General features: G+C 50.2%; 2 protein-coding genes across 3 annotated transcripts; one reads left to right on the forward strand and one right to left on the reverse strand.

Moving 5' to 3' along the window:
- Window positions 1-2347: 2347 nt before the first annotated feature.
- Window positions 2348-5071, forward strand: Ddit3 (DNA damage inducible transcript 3). The gene is made up of 3 exons (XM_036169539.1): window positions 2348-2391; window positions 4106-4263; window positions 4501-5071. Exons 2-3 carry the CDS (start codon window positions 4126-4128, stop codon window positions 4867-4869), a joined length of 507 nt encoding a protein of 168 aa, XP_036025432.1. The 5' UTR covers window positions 2348-2391; window positions 4106-4125; the 3' UTR covers window positions 4870-5071.
- On the reverse strand, window positions 5006-22071 carry Mars1 (methionyl-tRNA synthetase 1). 2 transcript variants are annotated; one of them, XM_036169533.1, is made up of 22 exons: window positions 21906-22071; window positions 21139-21229; window positions 20898-20976; window positions 20686-20820; window positions 19884-19959; window positions 19477-19649; window positions 19189-19295; window positions 16037-16153; window positions 15763-15966; window positions 14695-14896; window positions 12551-12625; window positions 9179-9349; window positions 8949-9044; window positions 8739-8856; window positions 8145-8358; window positions 6847-6978; window positions 6626-6730; window positions 6359-6545; window positions 5641-5712; window positions 5497-5520; window positions 5319-5411; window positions 5006-5225 (listed from the first exon to the last, which is right to left on the reverse strand). In XM_036169533.1, the coding sequence occupies exons 1-22, from the start codon at window positions 22012-22014 to the stop codon at window positions 5079-5081; spliced, it is 2727 nt and encodes a 908-aa protein (XP_036025426.1). In that variant the 5' UTR covers window positions 22015-22071; the 3' UTR covers window positions 5006-5078. The 2 variants fall into 2 exon arrangements, with proteins under 2 accessions (XP_036025426.1, XP_036025428.1); XM_036169535.1 differs by lacking the exon at window positions 5497-5520.
- Between the last annotated feature and the right edge of the window lie 649 nt (window positions 22072-22720).

The raw sequence follows: 22720 nt of genomic DNA on the forward strand, positions 1-22720 counted from the left end.
TCCGGGTCCGAGACCACGTCCCGTCACTCCAGCCCCCAGGGCGCCAGGGGGGCGGGGCCGCGGGGGACTCCTGAGTGGCGGGTGTGAGGGCTGGGGCGGGGCCAGCGCCAGCGTGCCGCTTTCTGATTGGTAGGCTCCTGGGCCCGCCGCGCCCCCCCCTCCCCAAGAGGAGGGGACGGCCCGCGTAAAAGATCTTGGCTCGGCGCTCCGGAGGTCAGTAGCTTGAGTCTGGTACGTCGATCCTATCGTGTTGAAGATGAACGGGTGGCAGCGACAGAGCCAAAATAAAAGCCGGAACCTGAGGAGAGAGGCGAGTACCGACCCCGTCCACCCCTTCCCTTCTTCGCTTCCCCGCCAGCATCGCTGCTCCGTGAAGTGGGGGCGACTGCTCTGGAGTTGTGCACCGAGCGGGGCGGGGTGAGGGCGGGAGCCCTGACTCGGGAGCGGTGCCCACAGGCCCCTCTTCCTTCGGGCGACCGCATCGCCGTTGCCCTGTCTCGGGTCGGTGAGTGCTCTGTGCCGTTAGGTCGCCCTCGAGAAACTTTGTCTGGATGGAGAACTGCCGGCCCTCTTGGGCCTGTCCGGGGAAAGGCGGGGCAGCAGGACACACCCCCAAGCAGGGGCCTCTGGCCGTTTCCGCCTCTTCTCCACCAGCGCCCTCACCCCCAGCTCTCCAGCGCCTCAGGGGCCAGCAGGGCCACTGCAGTAGCTGGCCCTGAGTTTAAGAGAACCCCTAAGTCTGCAGCCCTTTGGAGTGGGGCTGCTGGTGCGAGGGGCATAGATGGGCTCCCCCTTTCCCGCAGAGGTCTCTGCACAGGAGAGCAGCCTGGATCTCAGTAACTGTGGGAAATTATTTGGGGTGTCTCCAGGGTGCTGTGCTTCTCCCAGGACTGATCTCTGCCCCGTAGTCCTGTCTCCCGACTAATCTCTGTAACCATTGCATCAGGCTAGCCCACTGTTTGCCTCTCTCTGCACCCTCTGGCCTGGGGCTGCACTGCTGATGAAAGCCAGGTCCCACACACTGGAAGACCAAGGGAGTTTCCCCCAGAGGACAGCCCTGCAGAGAAACACTCGGGGCAATATTGCATCTCCAGTCCCCAGAGATAGGCCGCTCCGGCTCTGCCTCTGGGCTTAGTCCTCCGTTCTCTATGAGGGAAATAAGCACCGACTTTGCCAAGCATTTGAGGACCCAGGGTATATTAGGAGCAAAAGATAAAACTGTTGCTCTCAATACAGCTTATATTTCTGCAGAAAGCAAAAAACTGCCATGGGGGAAAATGCAGAGAACTAGAATGCTCAGGACTGTGGCTAGAGCTTTGGTTTGTGTCAGGAATCACCTATGGGATTTTAAGTGAACGTCCCAAAGAAGGCAGGTGCGTGAGCCATGCAGATAAAGTGGAAGACCTTTCCAGAAGGAGCAGGGGGAGAAGGGCAGAACAGGACAGTGGGCTGGACTGACGTGGACACGAGAGGATGGTGGATCGTGTAGAACCTTGCAAGCCAATCTCAGGATGTGAGTCTAACAGCCATGAAACAGGAAGCCACTGGAGGGGTCTGAGCAGGAGTGACCTAAGGCCCGGTGTCATGGCACATGTTTAATTCCGAGAGGCAGGGGCAGCCGGCAGATCTCTGAGACCTTAACTCAAAATAAGTAACTACACAAATAAAGGGTTGGGGATGTAGCTCAATAGCAGACTGCCTGCCTAGTATATAGAGGACTCTGGTCAACCCCAGAAATACAAAATAAAAGACAAGTGTCACTAAAGCATAGTGTCTCACCGTTCGTGCCAGCACTCAGGAGGCAGAGGCAATCAAATCTCTGTGAGTTCAAGGCCAGCCTGGTCTGCATACTGAAGACAACCAGGCTACACTGAGAATGATACAACCTTGGAGAGGAAAGGGCAGCAGGAGGTTGTTTTAAATGGACATGCAGGAGATAGCGGGTAGACAGCAGAGTTGGAGGTCCCAGGACAGGTCTAGACTGGAGGCTGCCAGTATGAGAATGGACTGTAGCAAGTGCTGCTGTATTTCTCTTCCCTGTAGGTTAGCCCTCACTCTGGCAGATTTGAGGTCTATCTGGAATGTAGAGAAAGCTCAGTTGGCTAGAACTTTGCTATTATGTAATCAGGACTACAAATGTCAGCAACTAAAAATAAAATCAAGCTTGCCTCTCTATCCTTGGAATTGGCTTCAGGAGTGTGTGTGCGTGTGCGCGTGTGTTACAAAAACTACACCCTGGACAGCCAACTACACAGAGAGGAGGCCTCAAGGGTGGGAGGCTGGGGGTAAAGAACCTGTTTCTTTCCCTTTCAAACAGTAAACATTTATCTTTATCCTCCACAGTGTTCCAGAAGGAAGTGTATCTTCATACATCACCACACCTGAAAGCAGGTAAACTTACCCAGCCCTTGTCCAAGTCAACTCCCGGTGCTTCTTGGGGCTGCTTTGCTGGACAGTGTAGAAGAGGCTTTGATCTGAACAAGCTCTTGCTTGTTCTCTGACCCCACAACGTTATTTTTAGAGCACGTCCCAACTGAAAGCTGGCCCTCACACCAGCCTCAACAATGGCAAGAGGTCTGTCTTTCCGATTCACAGTCCACAAGGTCAGACAAACCCCCAGGACTTTTGGTCCAAGCTTCCCACCCAAGAGAAAGGAACACAAATGGCTTGGTAATTGCCCCTGGAATTTACCAGTGGTGTTCCCAAGTGAGTTGAAGACTTTTACTATAATCCCGTAAGAATATAAATGCACAGCCAAGCATAATGCCTACCTGTAAATCCCAGAACTTGACAGGCAGAGACAAGAGGATCATGAAGTTCAAGGCTAGCCTCAGCTATCTATAGTAAGACCCTCTCAATAGAAAGTGTGTTCTTAGGAGTTGGAGAGATGCTCAGTGGTAAAGAGCACTGGCTGCTCTTGCAGAGGACCCGGGTTCAATTCCCAGCACCCACATGGCAGCTTAAGACTATCTATGACTCTAGTTCTCGGGGAACCCATTCCCTCTCTGGCCTCCATGTGCACCAGGCACACACACAGCACATAGATGTTACATACAGATACTCACACACACATACACAAACAATAAAATAAATACATTTTTGAAAAAAGGATGTGTGTTCCAGCTGGACTGGGGTGTAAGGCACTAGGTTTGATTGACCCCCAAAATCATACAAAAAGGTGTATTGCCTATTTTCTTTAGTCCTGGTAATATGCTCGATTAGCATATATACAAGGTTCTGGTTCAGTTCCCAGAACAACAAAAACTAATGAGAAGACAAAACAAACAGAAAATGGAAAACAAGAGGCTGGATGGAAACTCATCAGTCGAGCACACTTGCTGCTTTCAGGTGGCCCTGAACTGGGGTTCCAGTGTCCCCATCAGGTGGTTCACAACTGCTGAACATCAGCTCCAGGAGACCCAATGCCTCTGCACCCCCAGACACTGCTGCACTCGTGAGCATATGCATACACATAAAACTTGTTTTATAGAAACGAAAAGGTTACTAAATAATATTTTGTTTACATTTATTGATTTTACGGGTTATTATTTTGGTTTTTCAAGACAGGGTTTCTTTGTGTAGCCCTGGCTATCCTAGAATTCACTGTAGACTAGGCTGGCTTCGAACTCAGAGATCCTGTTGCCTTTGCCTCCTGAGTTCTGGGATTAAGTACCACTGCCTGGAGGGTTTAGTTGTTTTGTTTTGTTTTGTTTTAATTACATTTATTTTTGTGTTGTGGGGGTGCTGGCCATGGTGTGCACGTGAAGGTCTAGACCATTTTGGGGGGCCAGTTCTCCCCTTTACTAGGTGACTAAGAGAAATCAAACCCTGATTGTTGGCTTGGCTGGTGACAGTTGTAGTCATTCAGCTGTCTCCCTGGCCCCACATTCATTTATTGTGTGTGCATGTGGAGGTCAGAGAACAACATGTAGGTGATGGTTTTCCACTCCCCACCCCTGCCAATGTGGCTTTCAAAGATAGATAGCCCACGTCCCTACCTAACCTGCAGGACCAGCACATTTTAAAACCTATGTGTTAAAATAGGCATGAGACCGGTTCACCAGCCGTGACCCTTGGAACCTTTACCCTGTATGCTCTTCTCTAGAACCCAGTCCAACCACCAACATGGCAGCTGAGTCCCTGCCTTTCACCTTGGAGGCCGTGTCCAGCTGGGAGCTGGAAGCCTGGTATGAGGATCTGCAGGAGGTGCTGTCCTCAGATGACAATGGGGGTCTCTATATTTCATCCCCTGGGAATGAGGAGGTGAGTGAGAGAGAATGCCAGTCTCAAATGGGCAAGCAGGTGTGGTGGTGCACACTGGCAATCCTAGCACTCGCCGCCAGTAGGCAAGAGGCTTACTTCATGGCCGGCCTGAGCTTAGCGAGTTTGAGTCCAGCCTGTTTCAAAGACAAGCAAAAATAAAATAAACCCCACAAAACTGGGGAGTACGTATGCCTCTCCTCAACTAATACCCGTCTCCCTTTCTTCACTTCCTCAAAGGAAGGATCAAAAGCCCTCACCACCCTTGACCCCGCGTCCCTAGCGTGGCTGACTGAGGAGCCAGGGCCAGCAGAGGTCACAAGCACCTCCCAGAGCCCTCGCTCTCCAGACTCCAGTCAGAGCTCTCTGGCTCAGGAGGAGGAGGAGGAGGAGGAAGGGAAGTCTAGGAAACGGAAACGGAGTGGTCAGTGTGCAGCCCGGGCTGGGAAGCAGCGCACGAAGGAGAAGGAGCAGGAGAATGAGAGGAAAGTGGTGCAGCTGGCTGAGGAGAACCAACGGCTCAAGCAGGAGATCGAGCGCCTGACCAGGGAGGTGGAGGCCACTCGCCGGGCTCTCATCGACCGCATGGTGAATCTGCACCACGCATGAACAAGTGGGACCATCCTTCCCCAGCCGGAGTCACCTCCTGCCTCTCCTGGAGCATATCAAACACCATCACCAAGGCTGAGGATGGACCCTCAACTGCATGCTGAGTGGGGAGAACCAAGGGTCTCAGCTGTGTGTATATATATACATAGATCGTGGACATTCTTTATTATTGTCCGTACCCAATAAAATGACTTTCTGTGAACACCCTCTCACTTTTTCTTCTTGCCTTTAGGGGTTTCAATGGGTCTCCCCTCAGCCAAAGCCAACTGTTTCTTTAGATCCAAGAGTTTGGTCACCTCTGCGGCAACCTGGTTCTTGTCCGCCTTCTGTGCTTTCAGCTCTCGGACTATGTTGCCCTAAGAGAGAGATGGAAGTGAGGGGCCACAGTGAGGCAGGAGAAGCTGTGCAGGGTCCACACCTGCAGGCCCCACAGGCCACCAGCTTCACACCTGCTTGGTCACTTCCTCCATCAACATCTGTATCTGCGGTGGCCCAGCTGTTGTGACCACCTCCACAGCTGCTGGCTTGGGGGATCCTTTAGCCTGGAAAAGAGCAGTACATTTATTCCTTGCTGCCATAAATCCCTCTGGTGGCCGGTTGACATAACAGCTCAGAGGAAATGGTTACCTTTAACTCCAAGGACTCTTCTAGCTAAGACAGGAAAGAAAGACTTAAGTGAGGAGGAGCAGCGAGGCCCAAGGTGGGGGACAGTGAGGAATTAAGGTGGCACCGCTATGCTCACCAAGGGGGTACACAGTCTTGTTTGCTCACCTGCCCCCCTCCAAAACGTTGCCTCAGATTTTCAATCTGGTCATTTTCCAGTTTTTGGAACAAAGGACTGACCTGGGGAAAGATATCAGAATTAATCACTGATAACCTCTACCACACCAGAGACACTTAGAGATGCCAGCTGCTTTACAAGAACCGGGAGTGTGGCACCGAGCAAATGCCCGAGAGCGTCAGAAGAGGTCACAGGGTGGAGTGGAAAGAAAATGGAGACAAAAAGGGTTGTGTATACATTCGTCATCCAGTGTCAGAGAAAATGGCTCTGAACATCAAGATCAGGTTGTTGTGGTCACCTTCAACCGTTTCTAGACTGCCCACTTACTGGCTTCTCGCATGAACAGCAATAAGGATATATAGATAGTGCTGTATTCACGATCCAATACCAAGAACCTTTTATAAGAAGCCCAAGTGCATGCTGGGCCGTGGCGCAAGCCTTTGATCCCAGCACTCAGGAGGCAGAGGCAGGCAGATCTCTGTGAGTTCGAGGCCAGCCTGGACTACAGAGTGAGAATCAGGACAGCCAGGGCTACACAGAGAAACCCTGTCTCAGAAGCGCCCCCCCCCAAAAAGAGGGATTGTGAGAACAGCTGTAGTGCCCCGTATCTCAAAGCCAGAGATGTTGAGACCTCTGGCCTCACTCCAAAGGCAGCACTGTAAAAACAAGTTTTAGTTGGCCAGCTCCGCCAGCATCAACGAGACCTACTGTGCCAATCCGGTGACCTGCTGGTAAGGTACAAATGAAGCTGGTGACGAGGACGTGGCAGGCAGGAAGTGGAAGCTGCAGCTGGGTCTGGATGGTGGCGCTAACTGTAGGCATGTAAGGCTGGAGCATGACGGACAGCAGGGCAGCTATGTTCACCGCCACGCCTGTCACCGTGCCTGCCCGCTGCCTGAGGAAAGAGAGAGGTCAGGCCACCAAGAGGACAGCTTGTCACTCAACTCCACAGCCAGCCCCAGCTCCTGAACACACCTGTCCACCTCACTTCCTTTAATCCGTTTCCAGGGCTCGTTAACTTGGATGTACTGGTTGCCATGTCGAGATATGGTAAGGATACTGCGCAAGGCATCCCGGATCCTGGGAAGGGAGGAGGCAGAGCACAGGGGACTGTCACCACAGCAGTGCAGGGCCGCCATGACGGTCTGTCACCACAGCAGCGCACTGCCGCCAGGACTGTGCCGGAAGTCACTTACCGGACCTTCTCGAGCAGCTGGTGGTAGTGCTGGAGTTCCCAGGAGATATGGGCCAGCAGGCGTCTGTCCTCCTGGGCAAGTGCCATCTCAGGCACACAGCCCCCAAAAAACTTTGACACAAACATGCCAGCTCTTGGGGGGGGGGGGGGGAGGGGGAGACAAAGTTATTGTCCAGTTTCCTTAGAGAAATTTCATCCTGCTTCCATAACTTTTCATGCTCAGGCCAGCCAGAAGGCTCAGCAGATAAAGGTTGCCACCAAGCCCAGTGACCTGAGTTCAATTCCCGGAATCCACATGTGGAAGGTAGAACTGTCTCAAGAGGTTGTACGTGGTGTTCACTGCAGTGTGTCAACTACACCCCTCACACACAGTAAACAAGTGTAAAAACCAAAACACAACTTTCTTGTAGCTGGGCGGTGGTGGCGCACTCCTTTAATCCCAGCACTGGGAGGCAGAGCCAGGAGGATCTCTGAGTTCAAGACCAGCCTGGTCTACAGAGCAAGATCCAATAATACAGGCACCAAAGCTACACAGAGAAACCCTATCTCAAATAAAAAAAAAAAAACAGAAACAAAAACAACCCCCCCCACACAAAAAAACATTCTTGTGGCATTCCTGTGCAAGCCTGAGAATTCCCGGCCCCTCAAACTAGAATAAATCTTAAATCTACATTCTCCCCAAAGAATGTGACTCTGTAAATAAAGAAATGAGTTAAGAAAGTATGTATTTTTAGAAGTAAATATTCAGAATTGCCAAGGTGAAGTGTGTTATAAACTAACAAATAAAGAAGGCTACTAAATGTGGTGATGGGCGAGTTAAAGGTCCAGAACACTGAAGAGTCTTAAGCCATGGAGGGAGGGCATGTCTGTGGGTTGAGGATGAAACTCAGAGCTTTGAATTTTCTAGACAAACACAACAGAACACACAAAGGTCTGCTCCGTGACCACCTCTGCCCAACCACCTGTCTAATTGCTAGTTTGTCTCAAAAGGACAGTTTGGTGTGTGCTGGCATGGCAGCCAGCCCCAATCCACAGGAACAACTTTCCCGTTTCCCTTTCTTTCTTTTTTGTTTGTTTGCTTTTCAAGACAGGGTTTCTCTGTGTAGTTTTGGAGCCTGTCCTGGATATCGCTCTGTAGACCAGGCTGGCCTCAAACTCACAGAGATCTGCCTGGCTCTGCCTCCCGAGTGCTGGGATTACAGGTGTGTGCCACCACTGCCCGGCTCCCCATTTCCTTTTCTATCCCACTTAGCAGTTCTCTCCATATTGGTGTGAACCTCTCCACCAATTCCTTCCTACCTGTTGATGAAGTTGCCCAGGTTGTTAAGCAGCTCAGAATTGTTTTTAATCATCATGTCTGTCCAGGAGAAGGCACTGTCCTGACCCTCAGGCCGAATGTACAGCAGATAAAAGCGCCAGATGTCAGCAGGGATCCCTGTATCCTGGGCCATGTCTCCGAACACTCCTACCCCCCGGCTCTTAGAGAACTTCCCATCCTCATAATTCAGGTACTCTGGACAAAAGAGAAGGATTCAAATCACAACCTTCCCCCCCTCACGCACTGCCTCTTTCCCTTTCTCTCAATGGTGAATGTCCAAAAACACCTTTCCTTGAATAATTTACACAGGTCACAGAGTTCCATGCTTCCATTCTGGCCTTTTTTTCTCTTTGCTTATAATAGTTTTAGCTTTAGATTTTTGCTTTCAAGTTCTTGTTTTCCCTCTTTTGGATGGAATTCTCATGCTTTAATTATTCCTATTTCATCTCAAATTCAAACCTAAAACCTAGCCCCTCGCTGGGCTCTTCCAAGTATTGTCTCAGGCTTGGAACAACCCAACCAACCAACCCCCCCCCCCCCCCCCCCCCCCCCCCCGTGCTTTGCCAGACACCCACCTGTCGCAATGAGGTGCTTGACTAAGGTATAGTTGTCCTCAGCTCCTAGGGCTGAACAGGGAAAGACCAGGCCATGGAAGGGAACATTGTCTTTGGCCATGAACTGGTAAAGGTCCACCTAGGAGAATGCATTGAAGAGACAGCCTGAGACTTTCTAACTCTAACACCTCTTACATAGCCTGTCCCCACAGAGGGGTTGAGGCTGCTTACCTGTTCTGGATTCTTCCACCATCTCTCCCACTGGTCTGTATAGTTGGCTGTGATGGACAGGTAGCCAATAGTGGCATCAAACCAGACATAGAATACCTGGAGGAAGGAAACAGGAATGAAGCCCCAAGTCTCAAGCTGAGAGGAACCATCATCAGCTTTTTAACCTGCCAGCCCATAAACTCAGTCCTGACTGAGCACTTAAACCATGAGCAAAGGAGAAAGGTATCTACCTTGTCCTCAAAGCCTTCCAAAGGCACCGGGGTTCCCCATTTGAGGTCTCTGGTTATGCATCGTGGCTTGAGGCCATCTCGAAGCCAAGAGCGAATAATGAACCGAGCATTGGGTGTCCAGTCACTGCCAGGCAATGTCTTCCCCAGCCAGTCCTCCAGCCGCTTTTCCAGCTAAGACGAGAGAAATGGAGATGACACAGGACCATCTCAAAGGGCTGGCACCAAGTGAGCGAGTACAAATGTTGTGATTGGTAATAAATACTTAACTAAAATGAAGATTCATGACCAGGGACATCTAGGAAATGATTAACAAACTTACTCAACAAAAAGATTACTAAGATGGACACATAAATATTGTCTGTGAAAGCAAGAATACATGGAAACTAAACTGAATATGGAGGCATGTAGTTTGATAATTCTCTAAACTGAGTATGGCGGCACATACTTTGATAATTCTCTAAACCGAGTATTGAGGCATGTACTTTGATAATTCTGCCTACTTAGGCAGCCAAGATGAGACAACGGAGTTAGTCAGGAACTTGTGAACATTAGGCACATACTCTATGCTGAGTAGATTTATTTCAAGACTTTTTTAGTGGACTTCCTTTTTTTAGGTTATTTTTCTATGAATATGGGTGTTTTGCTTGAATGTAGTGCACAGTGCCTAGAAAAGCCACAACAGAACCTTAACAGAACTCCGGGACTGGAGTTAGAGGTGAGTGAACTACCACAGAGATGCTGGCCCTCTCTCCAGCACCAAGCCCTTGCATTTTTTTTTTTTTTTGGGGGGGTTTTTTTTTGGTTTTTCGAGACAGGGTTTCTCTGTGTAGCTTTGTGCCTTTCCTGGATCTCACTCTGTAGCCCAGGCTGGCCTCAAACTCACAGAGATCCACCTGGTTCTGCCTCCTGAGTGCTGGGATTAAAGGCGTGCACCACCACCGCCCGGCTCCCTTGCATTTTTTGAGACAAAGTCTTATTATTTATAGCAGGCTGGTCTTGAACTCACTCTGTACTCCAGACTGGCCACAAACTCTTAATCCTCCTGCCTCTGCCTGCCAAGTGATGGTATAGGTGTATACCGTCATGCCCAGCAAGGCCCAGCATTTTTATTTCATACATGTGTGTGAGGGCGAGGGGGTGTCATGGATATGTGGCAGGTGTCTTTACCCAGTGAGCCAGCTCTCTAAACACTGTTTTATGTTTTTTTCAAGACAGGACCTCACTGATGTAGTTTCAAACTATACAGGTGAAGATGGACTTGAAATCCTGACCCTCCTACTGTTTTCTACTGTTGGGATTACAAATATGTAAGGTCCAGAAAGACTCAGTCTTTAAAAATAGTCGTGCTGAAATCATATACATACAAGCAACACTAAGTGGACTCAACAGGTTGTACATTTATGTAATGAAATGTATATATTTTATGTATCAAAAACAAAGAAAAGGCCAGGTGGTGGTAGTGGCACATGCCTTTAATCCCAGCACTCGGGAGGCAGAGGCAGGCGGGTCTCTGTGAGTTCAGGGCCAGCCTGGACTACAGAGTGAGTTCCAGGACAGGCACCAAAGCTACACAGAGAAATCCTATCTCAAAAAACCAAAAAAAAAACAAAACAAAAAAACCAGAAAAAACAACAAAGAAAAAGCCATGGACAGTTGGAGGGTGGGAAGGGAGGGGATGATGAAATGTTAAAGAAAATGAACCCCACAGTGTAGATGACTAACTAAGGTGCTTGAAGTGTGCGCACAGAATGAAGTATTACAAGACCATCAAGAAAATGAGGCTGGGGGACGGAGGGATGGCTCGGTGGTTAGAGCACTTACTGTTTTTACAGAGGACCTGGGTTTGGTTGGTCCCCAGAACCCACATGGCAGCTCACAACCACCTGTAACTCTAGTTCCAATGCAGTTCCTCTGGGACAGTGGTCCTCAACCTTCCTGATGCTGCGACCCATTACTACAGTTCCTCCTGTGTGGTGGCCCCAACCCTAAGGTTCTTTTGTTGCTACTTCATAACTGTATGAATTGTAATGTAAACATCTGGTGTGCAGGACATGACAGAGGGCTCAGCCACGGCTATAAACTGGTCCATCGGCCCCCTCAAAGGCTGACAGCACACAGACTGAGAACCACTGCTCCAAGGGCACCACACACGTGGTGCACAGGCACACACGCAAACACCCACATAAATAAAATAAAAAGCTTTCCTTTTAAAATAAAAATTTTTTTAAAAAGTATTATTGGAATTAAAAATTTAAGGCCCTGGGTTCAGTCCTCAGCTCTGGAAAAAAAAAAAATTAAGAATATGGGGGCTGGAGAGATAGCTCAGAGGTTAAGAGCACTGGCTGCTCTCCCAGAGGTCCTGAGTTCAATTCCCAGCACCCACATGGTGGCTCACAACCATCTGTAATGAGATCTGGTGCCCTCTTCTGGCATGCAGGGATATGTGCAGACAGAATCCTGTATACTTAATAATGTTTCCAAAAATTTGAACTATGAGCTGGGTGTAGTGGTGCACAACTTTCATGTAGCTACATAGTGAGACCCTGTCTTGAAAAAAAAAAAAAAAATGAAAAATAAAGTGTTTTTTTTTTTTTAATTTGGAAAATGAATAGCAGAGGAAACAGCTGGAGATGGTGATATGTCTGTCTGTAATGCAGTACTTAGAAGGCAGAGGGAGAAGGATCAGGAGTTCACAATCATCTTTAGCTGAATAGTGAGTCTAAGCCCCGCCTGATCTATAATGGCGCCCTGCGGGAAAACAGTCTAGGAAGTGGGCCTAGCACTGAACCCTGAAACACACTACCCTTTAATCTGTTAGATCACAATAATGTGTTTGTTATTTTATTATTTTCTGAAATACCGAGGCAGCTTGAAATCCCTGACTCTCCAGATCTCCCACCTCAGCCTCTTTAGTGGAGGGTGCTGGGACCAACCACAGGCTGTCACCACACTCAGCCATGTCTCCTTTACCCCAACACCAGTGACCTGAACACAGTGACCTGAACAGACTAGGCAAGAGCTCCACCATAAGCTTTGTTCCCCAGCTGTATAAAAAGGTTTACTAGAAATGAAAATACTCTTCAGAGGACCCCAAGTTCAGTTCCCAGCACCCACACTGGGTGATTCACAACTACCTATAACTCCAGCTCCAGAAGATCTGATACCTTCTTCGGTTACACACATACACAGAAGCACACAGACACACAAAACAGAAACAAAAAAACTAAAATAAAAAGCTGGGCGTGGTGGCGCATACCTGAACATTAAAAGAAACAAAACCCACTTGAGAGCGGTTGGCCATCAGTGTGGCTGGGGCAGAGGGAGGGGGCTGAAGAAGACTCTGGAAAAGCAGACTGAGGGAGACTAACTCACCTTAGGTAAGTCCAGGAACAGGTGTTGAGAGGACCTCACCACAGGGCGGGACCGGCAGACTTTGCATTGAGGTTTCTGTAAAGAGAAATTCCGGAGAGGGTGTAGTCCTGGTGGGAGCAGGAGGATCGGAGCCGAGGTGAGGGGAAACTGGGCAGGCAAGCTGCAGGCATGGAGGGTCGGGCCATTCAGCCTCCCTCTAGATTAGCATCACAGCTCACAATGAGCCCACCCCCCCACCCCCAGTATGTGACCTCCTTGCAACACAGAGACTGTGTCCACACACTGTAGCAACGTTTGTTCCCGCGACTCTGGTCTGGGTTCTCACTCCCAAGTAGAAATGAGCCTTCTTAGCACAGGTTACCTACAGAGCACTGCACTGTTCACTCCATAATAGGAGGAGCATTCTTAGCACAGGTTAGCTACTCAGCTATGTAAAGAAAAAGGAAAAGACACACAGCCCCTCTCCTTGAGGTTACAACCAGTAAGGGAAAGGTGGTGTGCCTGGGACACAAGCATGGGCCTTTATAAAGCCAAATGGCCAGAAATAATTCTGTAGTATAAAATGACTACACAGACACTGAGAAATGGCAGCACAGGGAATTAGCAGGAGAAGCTAATCTGATCTATTTTGATGTATTTATCTGGTGTGTGAGTGTGAGCATGTGGAGATCAGAGGACAACTTTTCTGTTCTCCCTCCCACCATATAGGGTTCCGGGTTGCCAGGCTTGGCAGCAAACGCTTTTACCTGCTCAGCCATCCTGCCAACCCTAACCTGTGGTTCTCAAGATAAGACATCTCTTCCCAACTGCTTTTTAAGACACCTGTAGGCACCTAAGCATAGCAAAAGCAAACAGTACTGCTGCATTCAGCTCCAAGCCTTGTTCTCTTAATCTTACCTATGGTCACAGATGGCACTACCGTCTACCCAAGCCCCCTAAAACCAGGATCTCACTCATATTAGCCAAGTATTGCACCTCTGAACGATATCTCCAACACAAGCGATCCTTTATTTGATTATCCGGCACTTGCTTTCTAACACCCACTCCAAAGCTATCCTTCTCTCCATTTCTTTGTACTAGTCGCCTACTATAACTGGTTTAACATCATCTTCTTGTAGTCTAGCCTCCAGCACCTCCTCCTCACTCCTCTTTCATCCATCCCATCAGTTTTACAGCAGCTTCCCACTCAACTAGACTAATAAATATCTAAACTGCCTCAATGTCCCCATGTGAGATAAAAGCCTGTCTGGTCCATTCCCTCATTTCCAGTCTAGAATTGGCCCATTAAAAGGACTCAAAAACATTTGTTAAATAACTGAATAATAAGTAAACCAACAACTAGAAGTCAGCAGTATTTATGAAAAAAAGAATAACCTGTCAGGTGTGGTGCCGCATGCCTGTAATACCAGCACTTGGGAGCCAAAGGCACATTTCTGGAGGCCAGCCTGGACTACATAACGAGTTCTAAAACAGCCAGAGCTACATAGAGAACCTGTCTCATAAGAAGAGAGAAAAAGAATCATCTAAAGTAGCACTGGTCAGAGAGCCTAACCCTAAAGTAACCCGTCTGTGTCCCAGCACGGTGCTCACCACAGAGCAACTGCCCACTAGAGATTAGCATAGGATCTTGAGCACTAAATATTAAAATCCTGGCCAGGCATGGTGGCACACAGTTTTAATCCCAGCTCTTGAGAGGCAGAAACAGGTGGATCTCTGAGAGTTCCAGAGCAGCCTAATATATGACGAGAAAGTTCCATGCCAGCCAGGCCGATTCAAAATAAACAAATAAAACTAAAAATTTTGAGTGGGCCGGGCGGTAGTGACGCACGCCTTTAATTCCAGCACTTGGGAGGCAGAGGCAGGTGGATCTCTGTGAGTTTGAGGCCAGCCTGGTCTACAGAGCGAGTTCCAGGACAGGCTCCAAAGCTACAAAGAGAAACCCTGTCTCGAAAACCCCACCAAAAAAAAAAACCAAAAAACAAAAAACAAAAAGTTGATGTGCCCACCAGAGCCCACGGCTCCAAGGGTGCAGTGAGATGGAGCCTGCCCACCAGAGCCCACCAGAGCCCACCAGAGCCCTTTTCCTGCTATTCTGAAGGGATAAACAGTTGTTTTCTTTGGGTCCTCTGAGATCTTCCTCTTACCTTGAGTTCAACGGCATTGATGAGCTTGCCACACTTGTCACACTGGTCACCTCGGGCCTCTTCATAGCCACAGAAGGGACACACTCCCTCCACGAAGCGGTCAGCCAGGAAACGCGCACACTGCTCACACCGCAGCTGCTCTACAGTGTCTTGCAGCACAAACCCCCGCGTCAGCAACCTCTGGAAGATGTCCTGGGTGATTCTAGCCAGGTCAGCGAGCAGGGTGAGAAGAAGAGCCAGGAGTGTGGACCCTTTCCCCATCTTTGCTGCTCTAGCCAGAACCCAAACTCATCAGGCAGCAGGCCTCCCAGGATGCAGGCCACCTATCCCACAGAGCCCAGGGTGCTCTGGGGATCTCCAACTGCTGTGCGATCTCTATCTACGTATCGACATGCTCTCTTGTTTGGGTTGCATTCGGTTTTGAGGCAGGTGGCACGGGACCAACTCGGACCGCCATTTTGAACTGCTGGTCCTCCCCCTCCCCCTCTAAATGCTGTGATTACAAGCGACTGGCCATAACCAGCTGAGCCTTCGTGTCTGTGCTCAGGGCTGACATACTCAGCACCATCAACTGTCCATCTGTCTGCAGCTTCTGTGAGGACTTCTCCAGGCAGAGAAAGAATGGACTTGTGTGCTATAGAGATAACAGGCAGGGATGCTTTTGTTTTCAAGACTCCCAAGTTGGGCTTGGTAGCAAATTCCTATAATCCCCCCCAACCTCAGATTTACAATCTCAGGCAAGAGGATTGCCACAAGTTCAAGACCCGCTTAGGGTCACAGTAAGACCCTGTCTTAAGAAGACCCCTAGGAAACCAGAGGAAGGGAAGCACGGGACGGAAGGCAGGGAAGTCCTCTCTCCCTCCCTCAGGTGTTCCTTCAGGCCCTGCTTGGGCTCTGTAAACAAGGGACCTTCTCAAGGCCTGAAAAGCACCCAGGGGACATTCCAGGGCAGTGGTCAGAACCCAAGCTCAGCTTGGTCGTGGTCTGCCACCCTGGTCCTGCCTCCGCCTCCTCATTAGCCCTGCTCTCAGCTTCCAGTCCGTGTCTGCCTCACTGTGGGGAACCTACTTGGTCTGCTGTGGCGTGGTGGTGCGGCCAAAAGTATCGAAGGAGATATTAAACCAGCGGTAGATGTCGGCGTGGATGGCGTGGTATTTGTCACAGATCTCCTGCGGGGTCAGACCCTCCTCCATAGCCTTGGTCTCCGTCGCGGTGCCATACTCATCTGTCCCACACAGATAGAGGGTATTCCACTGGCGGAGGCGCGAGTACCTGGAAGGATACAGCAATGTGGGGGACCCCTCCTCCCTCTGGAGAGCTCTCCTCCAGCAACTGGCTCTACCTTGCAAAGACATCAGCACTGAGCACACAGCCAATGATGTTCCCAAGATGGGGGACATTGTTGACGTAAGGGAGGGCACTTGTGATGAGCACATTCCTTTCCCCAGCCACAGGCAACCTGGTTAAAAAGAACAAAGAGACTAGTCCACAGCAGAGATGCAAATATCACAAACCCGAAGTGTGCAGGGTACGGACAGACTAGGTGCCTCAGATCGGAGTCCTTCCTCCCAGAGGACGGTAGTCCTGGAGCTGCTGGTGAGGGCCCTGCCCGGTCAGCAAGCCTGACGTACCGCTTTGTGTGCTGCACATCCCTATTCCAACAGCTTCCTCCCTTTCACTCTCATGGTCTTAACTCATTCTCAGGCTCAAACTTCCCAGATGTGTCTGCGATCGTTCACTGTTCCCAAGAAGCTTCCCAGGATGTGTCTGCGATCGTTCACTGTTCCCAAGAAGCTTCCCAGGATGTGTCTGCGATCGTTCACTGTTCCCAAGAAGCTTCCCAGGATGTGTCTGCGATCGTTCACTGTTCCCAAGAAGCTTCCCAGGATGTGTCTGCCGATCGTTCACTGTTCCCAAGAAGCTTCCCAGTACTGACCTCTTCTTAGCTTTGTTACTAGGACTCCTGTTCATTACCTGACACCACTACAGCTCGTTAGCCCCACAGAGGTAGAGCTGGGGGTTCCTGGGACAAGCTGACTAGCTAGAGTGGCCAGAACCAGAGAACTCCAGAGCCACTCAATCTGCCGACGGAAGTCACTCATTACCCCTTTTTACTGCCTTCCCCCCGCCCCAGCTCAGCTGCACACACCCCCCACACACACCCCCACCTCCCTGTCACTTTCCCCAAAGCGCCTGTCAAGTTTGCATCCACTTTCTCCTATGACCGCTGGTCCCTCACTGCTCTTCCCAGCGAAGGCAGCACACCCATCAGGCGGTCTATCTATGGCCAGGACACTGCACAGCTGACTCCCTCCACGGAATCGTCTCTCATCCATTGCTTGGCCTTCCTTCCCATAACTGGATCCCATTAACTGTTGAAGGTCAAGTTACAGATCTTCTGCCGGACCTTTCCCTAACAACTGGCCTTGCCGTCTTTGCTGCAACCCAAGTCCTTAAGCACTCTGCACCAGATTGTGTAGAGGTTCTGCATCATCCTTAAACTTCTCTTCTCATGGGTGTTCCAGCTACTGTGACACAGACAAGTGTGCCCTGGGTTCTATCATCCAGTTGTCCTCCTTATTCCTAGGACTACTTCCAATCTGATATCACAGGCAGTACCAAACCCTACAGCTACCAGCTTCTTACCCCTCACCTCTGATAGCAAACTAAGCACAGCTTATATACAGTGTCAATAAACATAACACTGTAGCAGATCCAACAACATACTCTAATAGAAGTTATTTAAAACTCATGGATGGCCAGGTGGTGGTGGTGCCCGCCTTTAATCCCAGTACTCAGGAGGAGGCAGCGGCAAGCGGATCTCTGTGGTAAAAAGCAAGTTCCAGGACCGCCAGGGCTACTTGTGGATGGATATTTCTTGAGTTTTTCCATTTAAAATTTTCAGACCTGGGCAAAACTTTGGCAAGCAGGACTTCAGAGAAGGGATTTGGTATGTAACTGTTGACTGGGTTAGTACAGTGGCACAGAACACAGCAGCGGTTGGAGGAAAGCAAGGGAAGCACCATGCCCACGTCCTCCCTCTCCCACACAACACACACAGAAGTAAGACACCCAAACTGCCTTATGAAGTCTATTTGTGCAGTACTGAAGACCGAGCCTAGAGCCTCGCACATGCTGAGCAAGAACTCTACCATTCGCCGGGGGCCTGTTTGATCAGTGGATGGTTTTTTAACCACAGGGTCACTACATAGCCAAGGCTGGCCTAACCTCCCGGTCCCCTTGTCTGCTGGGGCTAATCTGCGTATGACACCACACCTGGCCTGGTTTCACCTTTTCAGACAAGGTCTACTTAAGTTGCCCAAGTTGGTCTTGAGCTTGAAAGGTCCTGCCTCAGCCTCCCAAGTAGCTGGGATGACAGGTTAGGCCAATGCCGGTCGTCTCCTCCTCTGTTTAGTTATTTAAACATGTTAGCCAGTACAAACATGTAAAAAGGTTTATCTTTTGGCAGACATGGTCGCATATATATTTAATCCTACCACTTGGAGGCAGAAACAGAACTCTGAGTTCCAGACCAGTGTGGTCTACACAATGAGTTCCAGGCCAGGCAAGGCTAAACCTTGTCTTGAAGGGGATGGGGGGGTGGAGGAATAGGTGAGGGGTTAAGAGTGTGTGCTGCTCTTTCAGAGGACCTAGGTTGGATTCCCAGCACCCACACAGTGGCTCATAACCATCTTTAGTCCAGATCCCGGATATCAGATACCTTCTTCTGACCTCCATAGGAACCATGCACGCATGTGGTGTCCATACAGTCAAAACACCCGGACACATAGAATAAAATAGATAAATCTGAAGGTTACTTTTAGAGTGGGGCTGGAGCGCCACAGCACACATGGAGGTCAGAGGACAACTGTGTATGGTCCGTTTTCTCCTTCTACCTAATGTGGTTCTGGGAGTCAAACCCAGGTCACCAGGCTTGTGCAGAAAATGCTTTACCGCCGGGCAGTGTGGCACACGTCTTTAATTCCAGCACTCGGGAGGCAGAGGCAGGCGGATCTCTGTGAGTTCAAGTGAGATCCAGGACAGATACCAAAACTACACAGAGAAACCCTGTCTCGAAAAACCAAAAAAAAAAAAAAAAAAAAAAAGTGCTTTACCCACCAAGCCATCCCGCTGGGCCCTCAACCAGGAAGAGGGCCTAGCTTGGTGTGGTGGTGCACTTCCACTGTCCCCGCACTCAGGGTAGAGGCAAGACAATAGAGTTCAATGTCATTTCAGCACAGTGAGTCTGAGGCCAGACTGGGCTAAAAACGTATTTAAAAACAGGTCTTTGGTTTCATGATTTTTTTTCTCTCACAGTGTCCTATTATTCTCCTGGGACTTAATTAAAATTCATAAATAGACAACTTGCAGCAGTTTTGGGGACACCTCTCTACCCTACCGGAACCAGCATTCCATGAGCAAAGAGGGTGCCTGCTGTTTCCCCAGCAACAATTTCCAGTTATGAAGCAAACCCCATTCTTGCTGTGTACTCACACTGGATGCTGCTGGGGCTGAAGTGGGGGCAGGCTTCCCAAACCCTTTTCCCAAGCAGTCACAGCCACGACAATGTCCTCCTCAGACAGGGTAGCCAGCTCCTCCTCCTAGAAGAATAAACAGAACCCCTTGCCACATGAGGGGGCCCCCAGGGTAGAGAAAGTCACCTCTTGTTTTCTAACTACTAAGAAGGTGGCCACAGTCAACATCGGCCTCCTCACCACCTCCTACCTCAGGCCCTAAGACTGTATGAGAGTGCCCCGCCCCCCCGCCCCCCCCTTCCCAAACCTCAGGCTCATTGCTGACAGCCCTCCCCTCAGGAGGGCGGGGCTGGGGCTGTTTTTGGAGGTAGGGGCGCAGAGCCAGGACACCCTGCTGTTTCAGAACACTTTCTGCGGCTCGCTGACATGGCTCCTGGGTACTCAGCGTCTGGAACCAGCTTCGTAGGGCACCCAATTCCTCTGTAGGCATAGCAAAGCAAAGAAGAACAAACTTGAGGACCGAGTCTGGGCAGGCAGGCGTGGACCTCCTCTCCTCTGAAGGTTTCTCCAGGCACACTCCCCAGCTCTTTGTTCATATTCTGCTATAGTGCCCTGTTAGACAGTACCTTGAAGTGAATACTCAGTGTTCTATTGTTCTAGAACCCTGTACCAAACTTCTGGGGCCGGGGATGAAGTGACGTGTACAATTCTCACCAGGGAGGTAAGCTGGGTCTTGCAGTAATGGATACAGTGCTCCCCACAAAACAATGTCAGCTAGAGATTCCGTGTCCTAGTTGGAGAAAGAGAAAAGCACACAGTTGAAGCACTCATGTATTTGCCAATGGTGACAGCAAATGTGTACTTTTTTTTCTTTTTGAATCATGGACATGTAGACCAGGCTGACCTTGTACTTGAAGGGATCTGCCTGCCTCTTCCTCCAAAGTGCTGGAATTAAAGGTGCATGCCACCACCCCTGGCTTGCTTTCTTTTAAAAAAAAAATAAGGTCTCACATAGCTCTAGTGGGTTTTGAATCTGTATAGCCAAGGATGACTTTGAACTTCTGATCCTCCTGCTTCTACCTCCCAAGGGCGAGGAGTACAGGTGCGTGTACCACATGCAGTATTTACTTTCTATGTGCCTAGTACGAGGTGAGACAATGTACGTTTTCTATCATAATCCTCACAATAACTCTAAATAAGGCAAAAACTATTACTTCCATTTCACAAATGAATAAAAAAAAAAAAAAATCAAGGATTAGTGGTGGCACACGCCTTTAATCCCAGCTCTGGGGAGGCAGAGCCAGGCAGATCTCTGAGTTCCAGGCCAGCCTGGTCCACAGAGCAAGTTCCATTCAGGACAGCCAGGGATACGCAGAGAATCCCTATCTCGAAAACAATAAGGATTAGAGAGTTAAGTGATATGTCAATGTTACACTGCTAATAACTGGTTGTTGGGGTCTGAATACCATCTCCCCTCTAAGTCCTACACCATAAGCCTTCAACAAACCACACTCACCCCGGCCAGGAAAGGACAGTTCTGACGACTCAGGCTGTGATCAATGTGAGCCAGGGCCCTCCGAAGCGGGCCCAGCACATCTTCCTCTCTCTTCCCTTGAACCACCAGACAGTGCAGGGCAGCTGACAGCACAGGCTAGAACACAGGGAACATGGGTCAGGATGTTCATGCAGAGGAAGAGCAGTCTGTTCTCCCAGGCCCATGAGGCCCACCTGCAGCTCTGTGGCTTCCCACTCCAGCCACTGGTTGGTAAGGTCATCTTGCTCCCAGCCAGATAACAGAAAAAAATACCTGCCGAGGGAGAGAACAGAAGTTAAAATCGATGGGTTCCTTTTGTGTAGTTCATGTGTGAACCCTCAGTGAAACAGTGTTTTTGCAAATAAGGTCACAAAAAAAGTCAGTGAAGCCTAGCTATGATCCAACCACCTCCCCACACCAAGAACCAATACTGACCGGCAGATCGCGCTAGTAGAGAAGAGGTAGTTGCCACTATTCAGCTGCAAGACGGGGACCTTAGGCCGGGTCAGGAATGGTACCACACACTCTTGAGACAGAGGAAAATGAGTGAAAACAGGGTTAAGAAAAGACATTATTCGACAACTTTACATTGGGGGGGGCGGGGGTGGCACAGTTTCAATCTGTGGTTTCCAAGACAGCCACACTAAAAGGGGGTGGGCCTGGAACATGCTAGAGAGGCCAGCAAGTGTTGAGACCGCCAACTGGAAACAACAGGTGGGAACGACCCAGGGGAGGTAATGCATAGAGTAGTGCTTCGACCTGAGGTCACAGTGGGAGACCGGCACTGACAGAGCTGAGGGGATCTGACAAGAGAACTCTCAAAAAAAGTCACCCCAATAATCGGCTGGGAATAAGAGGTAAACCGGGTGTGCATATGTCTGTATTGAGGTCCTAAAAGAGGAGGGAGGGGGTCCCTGAAAAAACCGACAAAGCGGTAGCTGGATGGAGGTCATCACGAGTCGGGCTGGAGGGAGTTGCATGATAGGTGGGAGGGAAGGTTAAGAAGGAAACGGAGTGAGGCAGGATCGTGGAAAACGAGGCTAAGGATCAGGGAAGAACACAGTGAGGATAATTAAGGGAAGTAACTTAAGGATCACGGACAGAAAGGGGGACAGAGTGACGGGGGGACGGGCACTGGAGTCCGGCCGACACCTGCGAGATGAACGCCCCTCCCCTCCGCCCACCAGTAGCCGCTCGACTACCTTCGGGGCCTACGGTGCTGATGAGCAGCTCCGCCTGGCCCCGGGCTCTCGCGGCCGCAGCCAGCACTGGCAGGCTCCCCGGGGAGCCCTCGCTCACGAACAGCCTCATCTCGCCTTGGAGCCCACGCTGATGCAACCGGAACCGGCCTCCCGCCTCTGGGTTAAGCCCCCCCGCTGCTAGGTACCTCGGGAAATGGAGTTCCCTGTCGGCCCGACGCTCGCGGCCGACTCCGGGAGAGTAGACTACTTGTCCCATCATGCACCGTTAAGAAACAGGAAATGGACACCAACGAGACCCGGAAGCCAGCGGTGGGGGCTAGCGCGGCACTGTGGGGCGGCGCTCGGAGAGTCTTCGGTTCCAGCCGGGCGCTCTAGAGCGAGCCGAGGGCCGAGCCCCGCGTGGTGGTATTTTCTAATCTCGGCGTCATCGATAAAGTGGCGGTCATGATTGCTGCTACTCGCATGCGCCGATTCAAGTTATTAATAAGATTTTTTTGTTTAATTCGTGTGTGTGCGGGGAGGTGGGAGCGTGGTGCTGCGTGCGCGTCGGAGGACGCCTTCCGGTGGCAATGCATTTAGTCTCTGAGCCTCCTTGACGCCGCTAATCAGTGTTTGCTTGTTTGGCTGGTATTTTTTGTTTGCTTATTGGGTTTTGTTGTTTTGGTTTTTCCGGACAGGGTTTCTCTGTGTAACAGCTCTGGCTGCCCTCGAACTCAGCGGCCCGCCTGCCTCTGCCTCCCGAGTGCTGGGATTGAAGGCGTGCGCCACCACCGCCCGCCATCAGTGTTTGAAGGACCTCCGAGGGGCACGCACCT

Source organism: Onychomys torridus, chromosome 20, assembly GCF_903995425.1.
Source record: "Onychomys torridus chromosome 20, mOncTor1.1, whole genome shotgun sequence".
Lineage (NCBI taxonomy): Eukaryota > Metazoa > Chordata > Mammalia > Rodentia > Cricetidae > Onychomys > Onychomys torridus.

Excerpts from the sequence above, each read along its gene's own strand:
- Mars1 (XM_036169533.1), bottom strand. The coding sequence starts at position 22,014 with ATGAGGCTGTTCGTGAGCGAGGGCTCCCCGGGGAGCCTGCCAGTGCTG. Across the intron at positions 16,154-19,188 it reads CAGCCCCAGCAGCATCCAGT|GTTGCCTGTGGCTGGGGAAA; the intron begins GTGAGTACACAG and ends CTTTTTAACCAG. Across the intron at positions 5,226-5,318 it reads TGGAGGAAGTGACCAAGCAG|GGCAACATAGTCCGAGAGCT; the intron begins GTGTGAAGCTGG and ends TCTCTCTCTTAG.
- Ddit3 (XM_036169539.1), top strand. The coding sequence starts at position 4,126 with ATGGCAGCTGAGTCCCTGCCTTTCACCTTGGAGGCCGTGTCCAGCTGG. Across the intron at positions 4,264-4,500 it reads CATCCCCTGGGAATGAGGAG|GAAGGATCAAAAGCCCTCAC; the intron begins GTGAGTGAGAGA and ends ACTTCCTCAAAG.